The sequence below is a fragment of the Myxine glutinosa genome, chromosome 1, assembly GCF_964187855.1.
Source record: "Myxine glutinosa chromosome 1, kmMyxGlut1.1, whole genome shotgun sequence".
In the NCBI taxonomy this organism is placed as follows: domain Eukaryota; kingdom Metazoa; phylum Chordata; class Myxini; order Myxiniformes; family Myxinidae; genus Myxine; species Myxine glutinosa.
In genome coordinates, this window is record NC_136261.1 from 337,738,743 (window position 1) to 337,756,381 (window position 17,639).

At 44.5% G+C, this 17,639-nt stretch overlaps 1 protein-coding gene across 2 annotated transcripts in view; it reads right to left on the reverse strand.

Moving 5' to 3' along the window:
* LOC137412517 (nucleobindin-2) overlaps positions 1 to 17,639 on the reverse strand; it is a 104,836-nt gene that overhangs the window by 48,001 nt on the left and 39,196 nt on the right. For both annotated transcript variants that reach the window (XM_068097840.2, XM_078769813.1), the window contains 2 exons: positions 4,404 to 4,511; positions 197 to 344 (listed from right to left, as the gene is read on the reverse strand). In XM_068097840.2, coding sequence (XP_067953941.1) covers positions 197 to 344; positions 4,404 to 4,511 — 256 coding nt within the window. The remainder of the gene's footprint in view (positions 1 to 196; positions 345 to 4,403; positions 4,512 to 17,639) is intronic.

The following is a 17,639-nucleotide window of genomic DNA, read 5'->3' on the forward strand; positions in this document are numbered from 1 at the left end:
TTATCAATTATATATATATATACCCATACATGCCTCAATTACTCATTCCAAGAAGTAAATATATTATGTGAAGTTTAGTTGGTTTTTTTTGTCCAGTTAACAGGTCTATGCATATGATGAAATCTGTACGTTCAAAAATCCACAAAACATGGTAAGGAAGAGTTAGTGGTTGGGGGATGGGGGAAAGACCACTTACCGAAATCTCCATTGGCATCTCCCTGCATGGCATCTGTCCGTGCTTTAACCAGCATTCTTAGCCTGGCAACCTCCTGTCGCTTCAGCTCATCCAGCTTCGTACGCACTTTGTGGCTCACAAAATCCAGCTCCTGTCCCAGCTTGCCATTCTGCACAGATTAATAGCACCACACAACAGCAACAACAACAACAAAAAGGATTCCAGAATGTTTTACACATACACACACATGAAAAAGTAAGTACACCCCATGTAAAGTTTTGACTTTTTCAACATATTTCAACATACAGCTATTTGATCTTCATTTCAACAATATTGATAGATAAAGGTGATATAATATAACAAATATCATGAAACATTTACATTTTGTAGTCCATTGTATAATTTAAATAAACATAAATGCAAATTTCGCATGTGGAAAAAGTAAGTACACCCCTACATTTATCACCACTTCAAATACCTAAAATTAGAATCAGGTGCACCAGGTCATGTGCAAATGATTAGAACATCGTCAGAGAGGATCTTGAAGGAACCTGTCTTATTTAAACCTCAGACATTTAGTTTGGTTTGCTCTTTGTTGTTGAAGTGTGCGGCGTCACCATGCCAAGATCAAAAGAGCTCTCCGAGGCCTTCAGAAAAAAGGTTATAGATGCCTACGAGTCTGGGAAGGGATTTAAAAAGATCTCCAAACAATTTGAAATCAATCATTCGACTGTCCGGAAGATCATCTACAAGTGGAGAGATTCCAAACAACTGCTAACTTGTTTAGACCAGGCGGCCCCAGCAAGTTCGGCCCGAGAGCAGACCGCAAGATGCTGAAAGAAGTCTCTAAGAACCCCAGAATGTCATCACGGCACCTACAGGTAGCTCTTGCCACTGTTGATGTCAAAGTGCACGAGTCCACCATTAGAAAGAGGCTGCACAAATTTGATCTACATGGGAGGTGTGCCAGGAGGAAAACTTTGCTGCCCAGAAAGAACATCAGGGCAAGACTAAAGTTTGCCAATGAACACCTGGGCAAAGACCAGCACTTCTGGAGCAATGTGCTCTGGACAGATGAGTCAAAGGTAGAGCTATTTGGCCACAGTACCAGAAGACATGTTTGGCAAAAACCAAAGACAGCATTTGACCACAAGAACCTGATACCAACTGTAAAACACGGTGGTGGAAATATTATGGTTTGGGGCAGCTTTGCTGCATCAGGGCCTGGGCAGCTCACTAGCATCGAATCCACTATGAATTCTTCATTGTACCAGAGGGTGCTTGAGGATAATGCGCGGCCATCTGTCGGAAAGTTCAAGCTCAACCGAAGCTGGACCTTGCAACATGACAATGACCCTAAACATACCAGTAAATCCACCAATGAATGGCTGAAAAGAAAGAAATGGAAGGTTATGGAATGGCCAAGTCAAAGCCCGGATCTAAATCCCATCGAGATGTTGTGGGGGGATTTGAAACGAGCTGTGCATGCAAGAAACCCCTCAAACATCGCACAGCTGAAAGAATTCTGCATGGAGGAGTGGACAAAAATTTCTCCCAGTCGATGTCAGAGACTGGTAGACAGTTATAAGAAACGCCTACTTGAGGTTGTTTCTGCCAAAGGGGGCAATACCACCTTTTGGAGCCAAGGGTGTACTTACTTTTTCCACAGAGGGAAATGGCACTTATATTTATTTAAATTATACAATGGACTACAAAATGTAAATGTTTCATGATATTTGTTATATTACATCACCTTTATCTATCAATATTGTTGAAATGAAGATCAAATAGCTGTATGTTGAAATATGTTGAAAAAGTCAAAACTTTACATGGGGTGTACTTACTTTTTCACATGACTGTATACAGTGTTATAAATGCATGCACACACCAACATTAAGACACCAGCACTCCTCTTGTCTCAATAGAACTACTGGAATAAAGATGTGAGAACAGCAAGATATCACTATTGGGTCCTTGAAACATCCATGTAAAAGGAAGGAGACTACTTTGGGCCCTAGGAGGATTCTGTTTCACTTTCTGACACCGACTCAATGAACTCGTGTGCATGCACATGCACACTTGACCTTGTATTATTTGATGTTATGTTTAAACGTATTAACATACTGCTTGAAGAGGACCAGCACATTGACCTGCATACTCCATAAACAAACAGGATGTCTGCGACAGTTTTGCTTTGTAAAACCAACATGGCTGTTCAAAATGAGCATGCAAACTGGCTCCAAAATCAATCTACCACAATGATTACAGACAAGCAGAAAAGCTCAGAAATAGGTTTAGTATTGTTTGTGACAACCATTAGTCACAAATCAAGTTTGCACACACTTTAATCGACCAAACAAGCAATTCAGCTCTTGCCGGAGGAAGTTGAGCCGTTCTTGAATCAAGAGCATTTCCAGTTGACCAAAAGTCTGTGGGCGAACTCTGCGACCACAAGCAAATAGCCCTAGGAAATCCCAGGTATGTTTGATTGAATTCAAGCCCAGCAATTGTGTAGGCCATTCCATGTGAGTGAACATGGACACAGTGAAGAAAGAGAGACGTGTTGCCATCCATAAATATGAAGTTGGAACTTGAAAGTGGGGCAGCAGGGCAAAAGTTTGATACAAATAAGCAGGGGAACAAACAAAGAGTGGATGCGTAGGAAACACTGAAACCTGCAAGCAAGACAATTGGGTTAGGAAGTGTCATTGAGGGGATAATAAAGATTATGGATAAAGATTGGGGACGACATACTATTGCAGTGCTTCGCCTGCTTGAAGGCCTGTAGGGAAGAGTGGGATAGAACAGCCGCAAGAAGGCGGTTCTACTGGCGGGAGAAGCATTGAACAAAACAGTCAAGATGTGAAGTCATCCAGGATTTGGAAGTTTAATCAGGAGGGGGTTACTGGAAGAATGTGAACATCGTGGCATTGCTGGGGAGGGTCAAAGGGCTGAGAGAGCAGACGGAGCCAGACCGGAGGAGAAGCAGTAAAAACCAGAGAGGTCAGCGACCTGCATGCGATACTTGAACACCAGAACTGGAAAAATAACAGCAAAATGTGTTGCGCAACGTTTCATAATTTACTCCAAAAGTGACAAAACCGCAGTGCAACATTTGATCTCCAAATAAATTAACGTGCTATGTCAAGACACCAGCACTCCTCTTGTCTTGGCTCTAAGCCACCACTATGCTGCATCCCACAACTCCTTTTCAGCTTAATTAATCCGAGGCAGCCAATGCAACACAAGACGAAAGCTTTCAACGTGAGGCAGAAGAAAGGAGATGAGAGTGGTTGTAAGAAGGAGGAACAGGGGGAGGTGGGGGGTTTGAGTGACTCCATATAAACATTTCCCTTTTGAGAAGCATGCACATAGAGGTTATAAGTACACAAGTCCAGTCAACATAACTACATTCCATTTCACTCCACCTAAAATATAAGCATTTAGCAAAAAAGAAACAAAAAAAAACATTTTTTAATTAAATAAAGAACTGTATCGTGTGGTTCGACTCCTTTGTCACATTAGTTTGCTTTTCACAATACAGAACCACCTTTAGATGCCATTATTCCCTGCAGGGCAGGGGTTGGCCTTTTCCGGGCACCGTGGTCCCCTTTTTGAAGCAATGTTTTATGGCCGGATGCCCTTCCTGCTGCCAACTCTGTTAGTCGTCTCTTGCGACACACAGGGAATTACCAGTGAACTGGTACTCAATTTGCCGACCTCGGAAGGATGACAGGCTGAGTCAACCCCCCTGGCGTTAATTCAGCGATCGACCGGGATTCAAACCCAGGATCCTAGGATCCCAAGCCAGCACCCTAACCTCTAAGCCAACACCAGGCTCACTTTTCACATTACAGCCACATTAGTTTTCTGCACATGACTGTACAGCATTATGTTAAACATTACATAACTATCAAATCCTAAAGTTAAGACCATTCAGATAGAATGAAGTCTTGGTGATTGTTTTTTCATGAAGACCTGTTTTTGAAATAGAGACATTCTTATTTTTTGTTCATTTCCGCCCTCCACTGGACACACATTGCATTACTCGGAGTGAACAAGGTAAAACAATCTGCCTGTTCATGCGGTAGCAATGGTAACAATGGTATCATAGCAATGGTACCAATCTGTACTCCATGATCAAAGTCAAATGTCCATATAAAAGAGGTGAACATCCCATGCAGACAATCAGACAAACAGATATAGTGATTACACGAGGTGTTGATACCTTGATGTCCTCCACATCAGCAGCTTGCAGTTTTTCTTTAAAATGCTCATCTGTCTCAAGGACGTCAATTACCTCTCGGAGATATCGATCATAGTACAGGCCTGTGTCCTGAAAAAAAAAAAAAAAAAGCTACACATAACTCATCAATCATGTTTATGAGATGCATACTACAATCTTCTGAATAACTACATACTACAAGGATAATAGGGCATCAAAGACCAGCTGGAGTATCATGCCAATCTAATACTGTTGCTTCTTACTGGCAACCCACTTTTTGTGAATACAACCAGGAAGAAGGGAGCAGAGTGATGATAACACAGAGAAATGAATGGTTCCAAGTAGGATAGACACACATCTCCCGATGGAGGACGGTCGTTATAATGGAGGACGGTCGTAATGGAGGACGATGGAGGACGGTCGCAGTTGGAGTGCATCAGGCGACAATACAGTAAAGTTGATGTTCAGTTTGATTTGATGTGACATTAGGAGCCTGTGGGGGCTGAAAAGCCTGCTAACACGATAGTATTCATGCAGTTAAAACTAGGTAGGTCCTGAATTGATGAAAAAAAATTCCATTCGTTTTTGTCCAGTGAAAATACCCTTTTAACTATTGTCGTGCGTAGCCTCTGGTTAATCCCAGAGGCTCGCGGATGGACCGAAAACGGCTTTAATTGAGGCGACGGCCAAACACGGACTCAACTATGGACGCGGGAGGAATAAGGAAAGTGTGAAGCTGCGGTAAAAGCGCTTACCTTCAGCGCACCGACTGCAGCTCCGATCCTGCAGGGAAATTCATTCAAGCGAACAACCAAGATTTTGAATGGGAAAGGGAAATAATACAAGGGTTTATTACAAATAAAGGCAGGGACAGGAAAAGCACACGCCGGTAAATCTAATTCCTAAATCGGGATCCCGCACACCAGACCTCGAACACAAACAGGGGAATGAATTTACGAAAATAACACGTTCGTTATGTAATTGTGAAATGGGTATTGGCCTTATCTGGTCTTGTCGTCTTGTGTCTCCACTGCACACGAGGTCCCGCCCGTTCACAGCACCACAGCACCGTGAAGGCCCTGGCCAGCGCCCACTCCAGGCTCCTCGTCGACCCCCACGAGGTCCGTGCACCGAAGGTCCAACGCAGGGCTGCACGAAGCAAGCGAACTCCACTCGGGGTCGGACTCAACTCGGGCTGCCGGCCGGGGCTAAAGCTGCTGAAGCTGCTGAAGCTGTAACTCTCCACTCGAACATGGCCAGGACTTGGAACTGCGCTTAGAGCTAGCACTGCTACTCACAAGCCAGCTCTCTAGCCAACTCACAAGCCAACTCTGACAAGGGGGGGGGGGGGCTATGTTATGTCGGGAGGGTAGCAATATGTAGAGCCAGATAGATCTGAATAGGTAACGTGCTTCGTCTGTCGCGGTACGGAATCTGACCTGTAATAAGTTTCATGTTTAGTCCGGTTTGTCGGGTTAAGATGTATACCTGTGAACCTACCAGGATGTTCGAGTGATAGGTAGTATAGGGATTGAAGGATAAAGCCACTGTATGTCACACCTGGTAGCCAAACCTTTGTCCCTTTTGGCAATGCACCCATTTAGACACTTAGTTATGCTCTTTATTGCAACACTAATATCATATTGCTACCCTCCCGACATAACACTATTTTAGGTTATATAGTGGTCTAAAGGGTGACAGCGGTCCAGAGGGCGACAGCGGTCCAGAGGGCGACAGCGGTCCAGAGGGCGACAGCGGTCCAGAGGGCGACAGCGGTCCAGAGGGCGACAGCGGTCCAGAGGGCGACAGCGGTCCAGAGGGCAACAGCGGTCCAGAGGGCGACAGCGGTCCAGAGGGCGACAGCGGTCCAGAGGGCGACAGCGGCCCAGAGGGCGACAGCGGCCCAGAGGGCGACAGCGGTCCAGAGGGCGACAGCGGCCCAGAGGGCGACAGCGGTCCAGAGGGCGACAGCGTGTAAGAAGAAAGGGTGTAAGAGGTCTAAAGGGTGCAAAGGTCTATGGGGTTTAAGGGTCTAAAGAGAATGAGGGTCTAAAGGCTGGAAGGGGCTAAAGGAATCTAAATTGTCGAAAGCGTCTTGAGGGACTAAAAGGTCGTTTTGTGAGCCTTTTGCTTTTGTGACGAATCATCATGCCGAGTTTCAAAATAATCAGTTGAGCTCCTCAGAGGAGTAGGGGAAAAAAAACAAAAATTGTTAAATGACGGAAGGGACGGAATGACTGAAAGGACATCGTTATGACTTTAACAGCTCATCTCGGACTTCTTCGCAGACAAGCTAAGACACAGTCGTTTCACCTACTTCATTTTCTGTACCCATGAAATTGTTTCTTGTATAAAGTGATAGGTAAATTCATTTATCCATGTACTCCCACATTAAGGCACGATTACAAAATTTGTGCATGCACACAAATCACATTTCTTCTTTCAAGCACCTGTGCAACTGTGCCTGTGTCACAACTTGAAATGGGTAATGTATTTACTACATTCCATATGCAACATAGTGGACGGATTGTTCACATGCATAAATTATGCACCAGATGCTAAAAGTTGGAAGAATGAAGTCGAAGCCAATCAACAAGAAAGTTCGCTAATTTAGGAGTGTAATTAAGTGCTCAGGTTATCATTCACAATCACCTGAATTCCTCAGGCTATAGTTATGAGGGAGGTGATGCACATACCATAAATAACTTGCAATGTCAAATGCACAGTTACAGTACAGGTTAATGTCAAATGAAGGTGCAGGCACACCTGGCAGAGCAAAGAATAAAGGTCTGTCATAAAATTTGCATTTTCAATGTGTCACCAACTTGCCGTTTTTGCTCCAGGTTATATTGGCCTGAAGAAGAAAGCCCACAAGGAAGCAAGTGAAATGTCACCCGAGACCGGATATGCTCTCGCTTGTTAAACCTCTGCCACCGAAGGTGGACGGATGTTATGTTTTCAGTTTTCACCCCTGTCTGTCTGTCTGTGAGCAGGATATCTCAAAAATTGTGAGCAGATTCAGACAAAATTTAGTGGAGAGGTGGGGTGTGTAACTGTTATGGATTCGTCACTTCCGTTATGGTGGTTTGCATCCACTGTAAATATTTCTGATTCCATGTACTATTATTATTGTTCATGAACTGTTTTCAAAAGGTAAAAAAAAAGGTTAATGTTAAAAGAAACAGGAAATCGGACCGGGAACCGGAAGACGAAGAAGAAGAGAGGAAAAAAGGGCGGAGCGAGTGAAGTCGGACAAGAAGCGAGTCGCTTCTTCGCCCTGAGCGAACGTTGTCAAGCAAGAGTCACGGGTGAACTTTGGGTTTCCTGGGAAAAGGGATTCCTGCGATAAAGTTGTTATCGCTGTGACTGATCAACCTGCGTGTCAGGTTTGGCTTTGGATTCCGAAGAATCATCGTCAGGTCGTTGCGTCTCGAGAACGAGCCGTCAGCCATTTTGACTCGCGCGCTTTGCTCATCGCGAAAGGTCGTTGCTTCGCGCCAGCCGTTTTCACCATTCAGACGTCTATCTGGGATGTGTGTGTGCAACGCGGATTTTGAAGGCAAACCTGAGGTTCACCGATTTGGAGCGGTAAAACATTCATACCCGAGGGTGTGATTTTTTCCCAGACGCCTGGAGGGGGCCTTTGGATCTCCCAGTCGCCTTGAGTGCGCCTTTTCGCAGCTTTGGGCCGCATGACTCTTTGCGCTGCTTTGGCCGCGTACGCCTTTGTGCAGTTTTGGCGGCGTGACTGGGCCCGTCATCTGAACGGGATTCTGGTTTTGATTCGACATTGCTCTGACGGTCGCTGGAGGGGATCAACTTTGAGCTTGAAGACGGGAATATAGAGACATTGGGGAATGCTCTTTTTTCACTCACTTGGAGCACAGTGAGTTACCTTATACTAGCTGATGGTACCATCATAAGATATACATCGATTGTACTTTTGATTGCTATTATTGTTGTACTGTTATTCTTGTGTGATTTTTAATACAATATTTGTGTGTTGGTAACAATTGTTGTGGTTTCACCTTTGATTTTTGACACAGGATAAAACATTTTTCTGCCGTGACTCCACACGGGGCTTGGAGGTACACCGTGACCAGGGGGTCGGGGAGGAGCACGTAACAGTAACAAGGACGAAATGATTACATTTTGGTGAAGATCCCAATCCGGATACGACACTATTTTTTAAAAGTGATTCTTCACCTTTGAGATTTTGGGCCAAAAACGATGTGTAGCATGATATTTCAAAACATTGTGGACGAGTGATGACAAAAATTGGTGGATGAGTTGAGGAGGTGGCAAAAACAAGTGAATTCAATTTTGATTCAGGTCTGGGTCCAGATCCGGCCTATCAGTGGGATACAAAATGTAAACTGTTCAGCCTGGCGGAAGTATGCTGTCAAAGAGTTCAATTTTAATTTCATCAGACCACAGAATCTTTTGCCTCGTGCTCCGAGTCGTTCACATGCCCTTTTGCAAACTCCAGGTGTGCTGTCATGTGCCTTTTTTCTCAGGAGTGGCTTCTGTCTGGCCACTCTCCAATAAAGCCGAGATTTGTGAAGTGCTGCAGAAATTATTGCCCTTCCGGCAGGTTCTCCCACCTCAGCCAATGAACTCTGTAGTTCTGTCAGAGGGGTCAATGGGTTCTTGGTGACCTCCCTGACCACGGTCCTTCTTGCCCGGTTGCTCAGTTTGGTCGAACGGCCAGCTCTAGGAAGATTCTGGGTTGTTCCATATTCTTACAATTTCCAAATGATGGAGTTCACTGTGCTCTTGGGAACTTTCAACACTCTACAAATTGTTTACTACCCTTCTCCAGGTCTAACCCTCACAATTCAATTTAGGAGTTCTATGGACAGTCTCTTGGACTTCATGGTAGAGTTTCTGCTCTGACATGCAGTGTCAACTATGGGACCTTATATAGAAAGGTGTGTTTCTTTCTAAATCATGTTCAATCAATTGAAATGGCTTCAGGTAGACACCAATCAAGTTATATGGGCATCGCATCAAAGGAAATTGGATGCACCTGAGCTCAATTTGGAATGTGGAAGTGGTAACAGTTGGATTGTGGATTTGGAGTCATAGCAAAGAGGTTAAATACTTGTTGACTCAAGACATTTAAACTTTTCATTTTTATTTCATATGTAAAATTTTCTAAAAAAGAAATTCCACTGACGTTAAGGGTTATTATGACGTTAAGGGTTAAAAAAATTTCAACAAAAACAAAAGTTAAATTACAACTGGGATTACGGACAGTAAAATTACAGTTCAGTACTTCGTGTAACCCCCACGAGCATTCAGGAGAGCACGTACACGTCGAGGCATGCTGTTTACGAGATTTGCCAAGGTTTGGACAGGAATCGCTTGCCATGCAGTGACAATAGTCTGCTGCAATTCACGCACAGAGGTCGGCTGTTGGTCCAAGTGGTCGATTTGACGCGTTAATTCTGCCCACAAGTTCTCTATCGGATTCATATCCGGGGACATGGCAGGCCACTCCATATGCTCTACACCACGGTCAGCAAGAAAGTGTTGGATCATGCGAGCACGATGAGGCCGTGCATTGTCATCTTGGAACACAAAGTTTCCTCGAAAGGCTGCACGAGCAAATGGAAGCAATGTTTCTTCCAGAATGGCCCTGTACTTGAACTGGTTCAGGTTTCCATTCAGAACAACCAGGTCAGTTTTGCCCCCTGCATGAAAAGCAGCCCAAACGGTCACCCCACCACCTCCAGCTTGGACTCTTGGCACTATACAATCTTTGTGGTAGGCTTCATGCACTTGTCTGCGCACTCGGACCCGGCCATCTTGACGATAGACCAGAAATCTAGCCTCGTCACTGAAGATCACGTGATTCCAGTGTCCTGGCTGCCATTGACACTGCTCTCTGGTCTCTGGCCCACTGCAATCGGCGCTGGCGGTGTTGTCTGGTCAGGCGTGGCTTTCTCAGGGGATGCCTGGCACGATAGCCTGCTTGAACCAGTCGTTGGTCGACTAGCCTTCTGGATACAGGCACATTTGTCAGTTGCTGCCACTCAGCCCTAAGCCGATTAGCTGACTTGGTACGGCAATTGCGGACTAACCGGTGCAGCTGGCGATCATCCCTCCTTGTGGTTCTGCGGGGATGTCCTGGCCTCGGTATTGGAGTAGGGACACCCCTCTGAGCATTTCGTTTCAGGATCTTTGACACCTGACCTTGAGTGATGCCATACTGCCGAGCAATAGCACGCTGTTTCATGCCGGAATTTCGTAAAGCCACCACTCCATGACAAACAGCATTGTCGAGTTGACGGACCATCTCCAGAGGAAGCGGCAATAACTTTTGGAGACGTGCAGCAGTTGTTTTCCACTAATACAGAACGCAACAACCTTTGTATACCCGACTGTTAAGCCAATCATCAAATGTACCTGTCCCTACATTTTGTCACGCCACCTGTGATATAATCCTGTTGTTGACTTCTTGCTGCGACAGACAATCAGTGACATGGTTCTTTTAACAAATAAATCACCAAAGTGTAAAAGAAACTCACCAGATTGATATACTGAGTTAAGAAAGTAAACCCAAGTCAAGAAAAAAAAATATTCCATATTAAATGCCAAGTCTGTATATACATGTATGTGTGTGTGTGGATATATATATATTGTTACGGATCGCAGATTAGATGTTATTTACCGAGCGGTGGTGTATTACCGCGACCTAACAGTTCCCCCGATTCTTCCCCAACTCACCCGATTCCACCCGAACGTTGGCCAAATCGCGCTACGCTAAATCAATGATTGGAAAGGACACAACGACTGGGATAAATGAAATGACGCCAGGGGTACAGTTCTCAAGACCTCCGGAGGAGGGTATAATTAGTGGTGGAGAAAAGGGGGTAGATTACAAGGTAGAGAGGTAAAGACACAGAAGAGATAGGCACTTAGATACAATCTTATCTTATCCCAGACAGACCACAGACAAACGGAACAAGGCTGACTTACACAGGGATTGATGGCAGGAAGGGACAGGCAGTCGATAGCACAAGGTGCACCTTGGCTCAGGGACAGGATCAAGCACGGTCCAAGAGATGCAGGGAGGCCTCACAGCGCTCGGAGGTGGCGTCTTTCTTTCTCCAAGCTCAGCGCGCATCTGACGTCACCTCCCTCTTCCTGCGCATGCTCAGCGGGGAGTGACACGCCCTCGGCTGGTTGGCTCCGCCCCAGATGGGACCGGTCCACCGCTTCCATTGGGTGCGGGGGTTACCGGGCTCCGCCCTTGACGAGGAGCTGACAGGGAGCCCCTATTTGGTAACCCCGTCGAGCACATGTTCGATGGCGGCTCGCTGGGAAGGCCTCATGCCCTCCCAACACCCCCTACCAACCAAGCCGGAGTGAGGACTCGCACTCCCTGTGCACGCCGCCGACGTTGCTGTTGTTGTTTCTGAACCGTGAGGAAGAGCTGCGGGGAGGTATTGGGAGGTCCTAAACTTCCTAACGGTGCCATACAATCACATTCTGGTGCAACGAAGGGTCAGAATTAATGGAAACGAATCCTTAACTGACATAGACTAAGAATAACTAGCAAGATGTCCTATAGTTGTCTACGTGAGATGCGGTGGACCTGGATGCGACATTTAATGGGGGGAAATAGGGGGAGGTCGGGTCTACAGAGTGTTGTTTACAGAAAATGGGACTAGGGAATGGGGGATTGGGGATAGTTGGGAAGTATTGAGGAAATAGGGGAATATTTACAAGCGGATATGGATGGATGCAAATCCCATATCCGCAACAATATTTATAATATATATATCAGGGTGGAGCTTATTTTTGAACTTTTGAAATATGATCTTCTTACCCTCTCAATTTGTCCCTATATATGAAATAAAAATTCAGGCAAAATATGAGCACAATTGAACAATATTTAGGGGTAGCTCCATTATGGTAAAGTTTCTGATACCCCAAAGCTGCGGCCGCCCTTTTATTTCGCATACTACTGATAATAGATTAATTCTGTTGATAAATTAAGAACCCAATTTTAACTACTACGTAAATTGACACTCTCTCCTATCATCATACACACAACATGCAATCATTGTGGTAAAATTAATTACTGGGAACACAGATAAAACCTTTAAATTATAAAACTCTGTGCTCCATTAAATAAATAATTACAGTAGTAATATGTACATTGTACATACACAATATCTGTTATAATAAAAGAGTAAAATGTTCGTTGAGCTAGAGTCTGCTAGACAATAAATGCTAAAATGAGATGTAGCACTGACCTGGGAACGCTTATCACCATAGTATCTAAAAGTAAACACTGTACATAGGTATATCACAGAACACTATTTGAAAATAAAAACGAAGTTATCACAGGCTTTGCAGAGAATCACAGACACAATGGGTGTATAAACATGGTATAATATTATCACAGATTATAGAAGCATAATCATTGTGGTTCAACTGGTTCATATCTATTATCCAACCAATCATCCGAATCCCATTGTTTTTCTGATAAATTGATAATGCAAATTTTCCATGAATTTATATTCCAGACATGTTCAGACTTGTTTACTGTTTGGACTCAATGGACTGACTATGCTGACTAAGCAACAGCTGCAACACTGTTGCAGCAGTATGTTTGTGTAATTGCTTGAGGCATTGTGCTCACTGCTCAGTTATTAATAGAACTGTTTGAATTTTCTTGATTCTTAATTTCTTAATGCTATGTTCTACTTCTTTCAGATTCATATCTGATTGAAAATGTCATCTGTGGAAAAAGCAACAAGATCTCAAACCAAGTTGTATCTCCTTGGCGACTCTGTGACTGAATTAAGTGGCAGCAAGTTGCCATCATTGCGTATGGCTCTTGGATTCTTCCTACATCACCATCTCGATCTGAAGGAGACCGTAAGACAATCGTCGGATGTTACCATCACGGAAATAGCTAACTTTTGGAAGAAAGCTAGAATCCCGATGAGAGCTCATCAAAACTGCCAAACCAAGCTTGAGCAGACATTTGAAGAATGGCGTCTTCTGAAAAAGAACAAAGCGCGAACGTCACCAACTCAACTCGCGAGAGAGTCGGCTTTTGTTTCCAGGCTTGAAGACCTTTTTGATGTCGCTCATGCTGATGCTCTGACCAATACGTCAGTATTACAAGAAGACAAGGATTTCTTGTTAGCCCAGCGAGAAAAGGGAAGAAGGGGGTCACTGGTTGGAGTAGATGTAAAGCTTGCTGCGAAGGAGAAAACGGCGTCCAAAAGAGAGGAGGAAATGCTTGCCAGGCGACAGTGAATGGAGCAAATGAAACAGTTAGCAGCTTCTACAGCTGAACTGATTTCATCTGGTTCTGAATCTGAAAACAGCTCAGCAGAAGATAGTGAAAAGATGGAAACTGGGGACAATGCAAGTGAGGGAGCTGCTGGAGGCATCACATTTCAGACACAAAAAAGAAAGAGGGGGCGAAAAACTGTCGTTACTGAAGAACTCGCAGCCGCTCTAGATCGCAAAAAAGTGTCAGACCGCAAAGCCGTTTTTGTTATAGCAGAAACTGCCAAAAGCTTGGGACAGAACATTGATGAACTTGCTCTAAACAGAGACTCAATTCGCCGACAAAGAGGACAACACCGAGTCCAGAGATCTGCAAATATAAAGGCGGAGTTTCAGGGTAACGTTCCCCTTGTTGTTCACTGGGACGGCAAACTGATCCTTGATCTAATTGGAAAAGAGAAGGTTGATCGCCTGCCAGTATTGGTTTCAGGGAAAGGAGTTTCTCAGCTACTCACAGTTGCCAAGCTTCCATCTGGAACAGGCGAGGCTCAGGCTGCTGCTATCTTTGGAGCCATTGAAGACTGGGGCATAGCCGACAGCATCCGAGCTATGTGTTTTGACACGACCAGCTCAAACACTGGTCGGATCGCTGGTGCCTGTGTCCTCCTAGAGCAGAAGCTTGAGAAGGAGCTCTTGTCACTAGCTTGCAGGCATCGCATCACATTATGGAATTGATAATTGGTGCAGTGTTCCAAGTGTGTATGGGATTGGGAGCCAAATCTTCTCCCGAGGTTCCACTCTTCAAACGCTTCCAGGAATACTGGGGATTCATAGACACGGCCAAGTATGAACCAGGGATTGCAGCTGATGACGTGGCAAGTCTAGTGGAAGACATAAAGCAAGGCACTATCGATTACGCCAACAAGCATCTTGAACAGAGTCAGCCGAGAGAGGATTATAAAGAATTCTTGGAACTTGTGATTGTCTTTCTCGGTGCTGCTCCTGCCAGAGGAGTGCGATTCATGTCACCCGGAGCAATGCACCACGCCCGCTGGATGTCCAAAGTAATATACTGTCTCAAGATCTGGATGTTCAAGGCTCAATTCAAACTGACTCCTGCAGAAAAGAGAGGATTACGTGATGTGTGTGTATTCACAGTACGTGTCTACCTGACAGCCTGGATCTCTGCACCTCAAGCATCAGGTGCTCCTTACAGTGACCTGCTGCTGCTGAAGTCACTGCTTGAATACTCATCAATCCATCCAGCCATCTCAAAGTCAACATCATGCAAGTTTTCCAATCACGTGTGGTACTTGTCACAGGAACTTGTTAGCTAGGCTTTCTTCGACAGTCGGGTCAGTTCGTCAACCAAGAGACTGATGGTGAGTGCCATGAAGAATGAAGCAGACCAAGATCAGGATCATTCCAAGCGAATCACTGTTGCTCTTGATTCATTCAAGGACAAGAACTTGGAAGATTTCGTCACAGCAAGGTCAATGAAACTTCTGCGAATGATGGAACTTCCAGATGGATTTCTCGCGGTTGATCCGGACTTGTGGGATGACAGAGACGACTACAAGCAGGCTGCAGAAACAGTCAACTCTCGAAAAGTTGTCAATGACTACGCTGAGCGTGGAGTGGCACTTATTCAGGAGTACAGTGGGTTGATAACCCGCGATGAAACTCAGCTGCAATTCCTGCTGCAAGTTGTCGAGGACCATCGCAGAATGTACCCTGATAGCAGAAAACATACACTGTCCGGGATGCCATGAAAATAATAAATTTGGGGTTTGCTGGACATTGTCAGACTGATACTATGAACTCTGTCAGAAACTGAACAAAGAATTCACTATTAACGTGTTCAAAAATAAATACTGTGTTCAAGTGTGTTGTTTAAAATAAATTAAGATATAGTCTGATATACTCGTAATTCGTTGAATTTTTATAATTTTCATAATCTTTGAGGCCCTTGAGCTACCCCTAAACATAATAATTTAGTGCTCAAACTTTTTATACAGTGTTTCTATATTATATGGAACAGATTAAGGGGGTAAGACTTTCAAAAGTAAAAAGATAGTTATTTTAAAAATTTTAAGCTCCACCCTAATATATATATATATATACATATATACACAAAGAATTAAGTTAAGCACCCCCCCCGTTTTTTTACAACCTCGCACATTACAAGTTTGTTGTCGTCAAAACAGTGTAATATACCCATGATATTGCTATATTTTCTGGAGAAGTGATATTATGGTCACATAAAAACATAACAATCATGCCGTTTTCAATATTTTATTCTGAATAATTTAAGGTGAAATTTTTTGGGAATTTTAGGCATATTTTCACCTCAATTTAAGTATGGAGCTATAGGTCCATCACGGACAGTGTGGATGACGTTTATGTTTTCTAACGTACAGTCATTGTTCTGAGAAGACCTCTAGCGATCTTTGCGTCAATAACGTGTGTAGGACCCACGTGATCGGATCACTGACTCAACCCTACGTCTCATAGACCCTGTAAGCCGTCGTATGCGTTGCTGTGGCAGGTTGAACCCCCTCGAGCACGTTTGGGACATGTTGGGACGACAAATTGCGAAGATGGTCCCTCCAATATCCAATCTGGATGAATTGGAACGTGCATTACATCGGGAATGGAACAACCTGCCACAGCAACGCATACGACGGCTTACAGGGTCTATGAGACGTAGGGTTGAGTCAGTGATCCGATCACGTGGGTCCTACACACGTTATTGACGCAAAGATCGCTAGAGGTCTTCTCAGAACAATGACTGTACGTTAGAAAACATAAACGTCATCCACACTGTCCGTGATGGACCTATAGCTCCATACTTAAATTGAGGTGAAAATATGCCTAAAATTCCCAAAAAATTTCACCTTAAATTATTCAGAATAAAATATTGAAAACGGCATGATTGTTATGTTTTTATGTGACCATAATATCACTTCTCCAGAAAATATAGCAATATCATGGGTATATTACACTGTTTTGACGACAACAAACTTGTAATGTGCGAGGTTGTAAAAAAACGGGGGGGGGTGCTTAACTTAATTCTTTGTGTATATATATATACAGTGAAACCTTGACTTACGAGTGCACCAACTTACGAGTTTTCCGAGATACGAGCCGTCGCTCGGGCGGTTTTTTGCTTTGAGATGCGAGCCGAGATCTGAGTTACGAGCTTACGCCACCCGCCACCAGGTGGGTTCCGGTCACGTGGTTATCTTGCCGTGCAAGCATCTCTGCCGTATATCGCTGCTGCTTTGTTTTCGCATTTTGGCTATTTTGGAAAATTTCTTAGTTTTAACCATGGGTCCTAAGAAATTGAGTGCCAAGGGCAGTACTGAGAAGAAGAAGAGGATGATGTGCTTGGATATAAAACACGCAATCGTCGAAAAACATGAGCGAGGTGTGCGTGTTGTCGACTTGGCGAGGCAGTACGATCGTAGTACTTCTACGATATGTACGATTTTGAAGCAGAAGGAGTCGATAAAGGCTATAACGCCAGCCAAGGGCGTTACGATTATTTCAAAGCTCCGGACCTCTGTCCATGAAGAGATGGAGAAGTTGTTGTTTGTGTGGTTGACGGAGAAGCAGCTCGCAGGAGATACCGTGACCGAGAGCATCATGTGTGAGAAGGCCCGAGACATTTACGGGGATTTGGTGCAGCAGACGGCGGGAACATCAACGGACGAGGCATCGGAAGAGTCATTCAAAGCCAGTCGGGGATGGTTTGATAATTTTAAGAAGAGGACCGGCATTCACTCCGTCGTCAGGCATGGTGAGGCAGCAAGCTCGGATGTGAAGGCAGCTGAAGATTTTATTATAACTTTTGCCGAACTGATAGAAGCTGAAGGATACATCCCCCAGCAAATATTCAACTGTGACGAGACAGGGCTCTTCTGGAAAAAGATGCCGAGGAGGACGTATATAACGGCAGAGGAGAAGAGCATGCCAGGC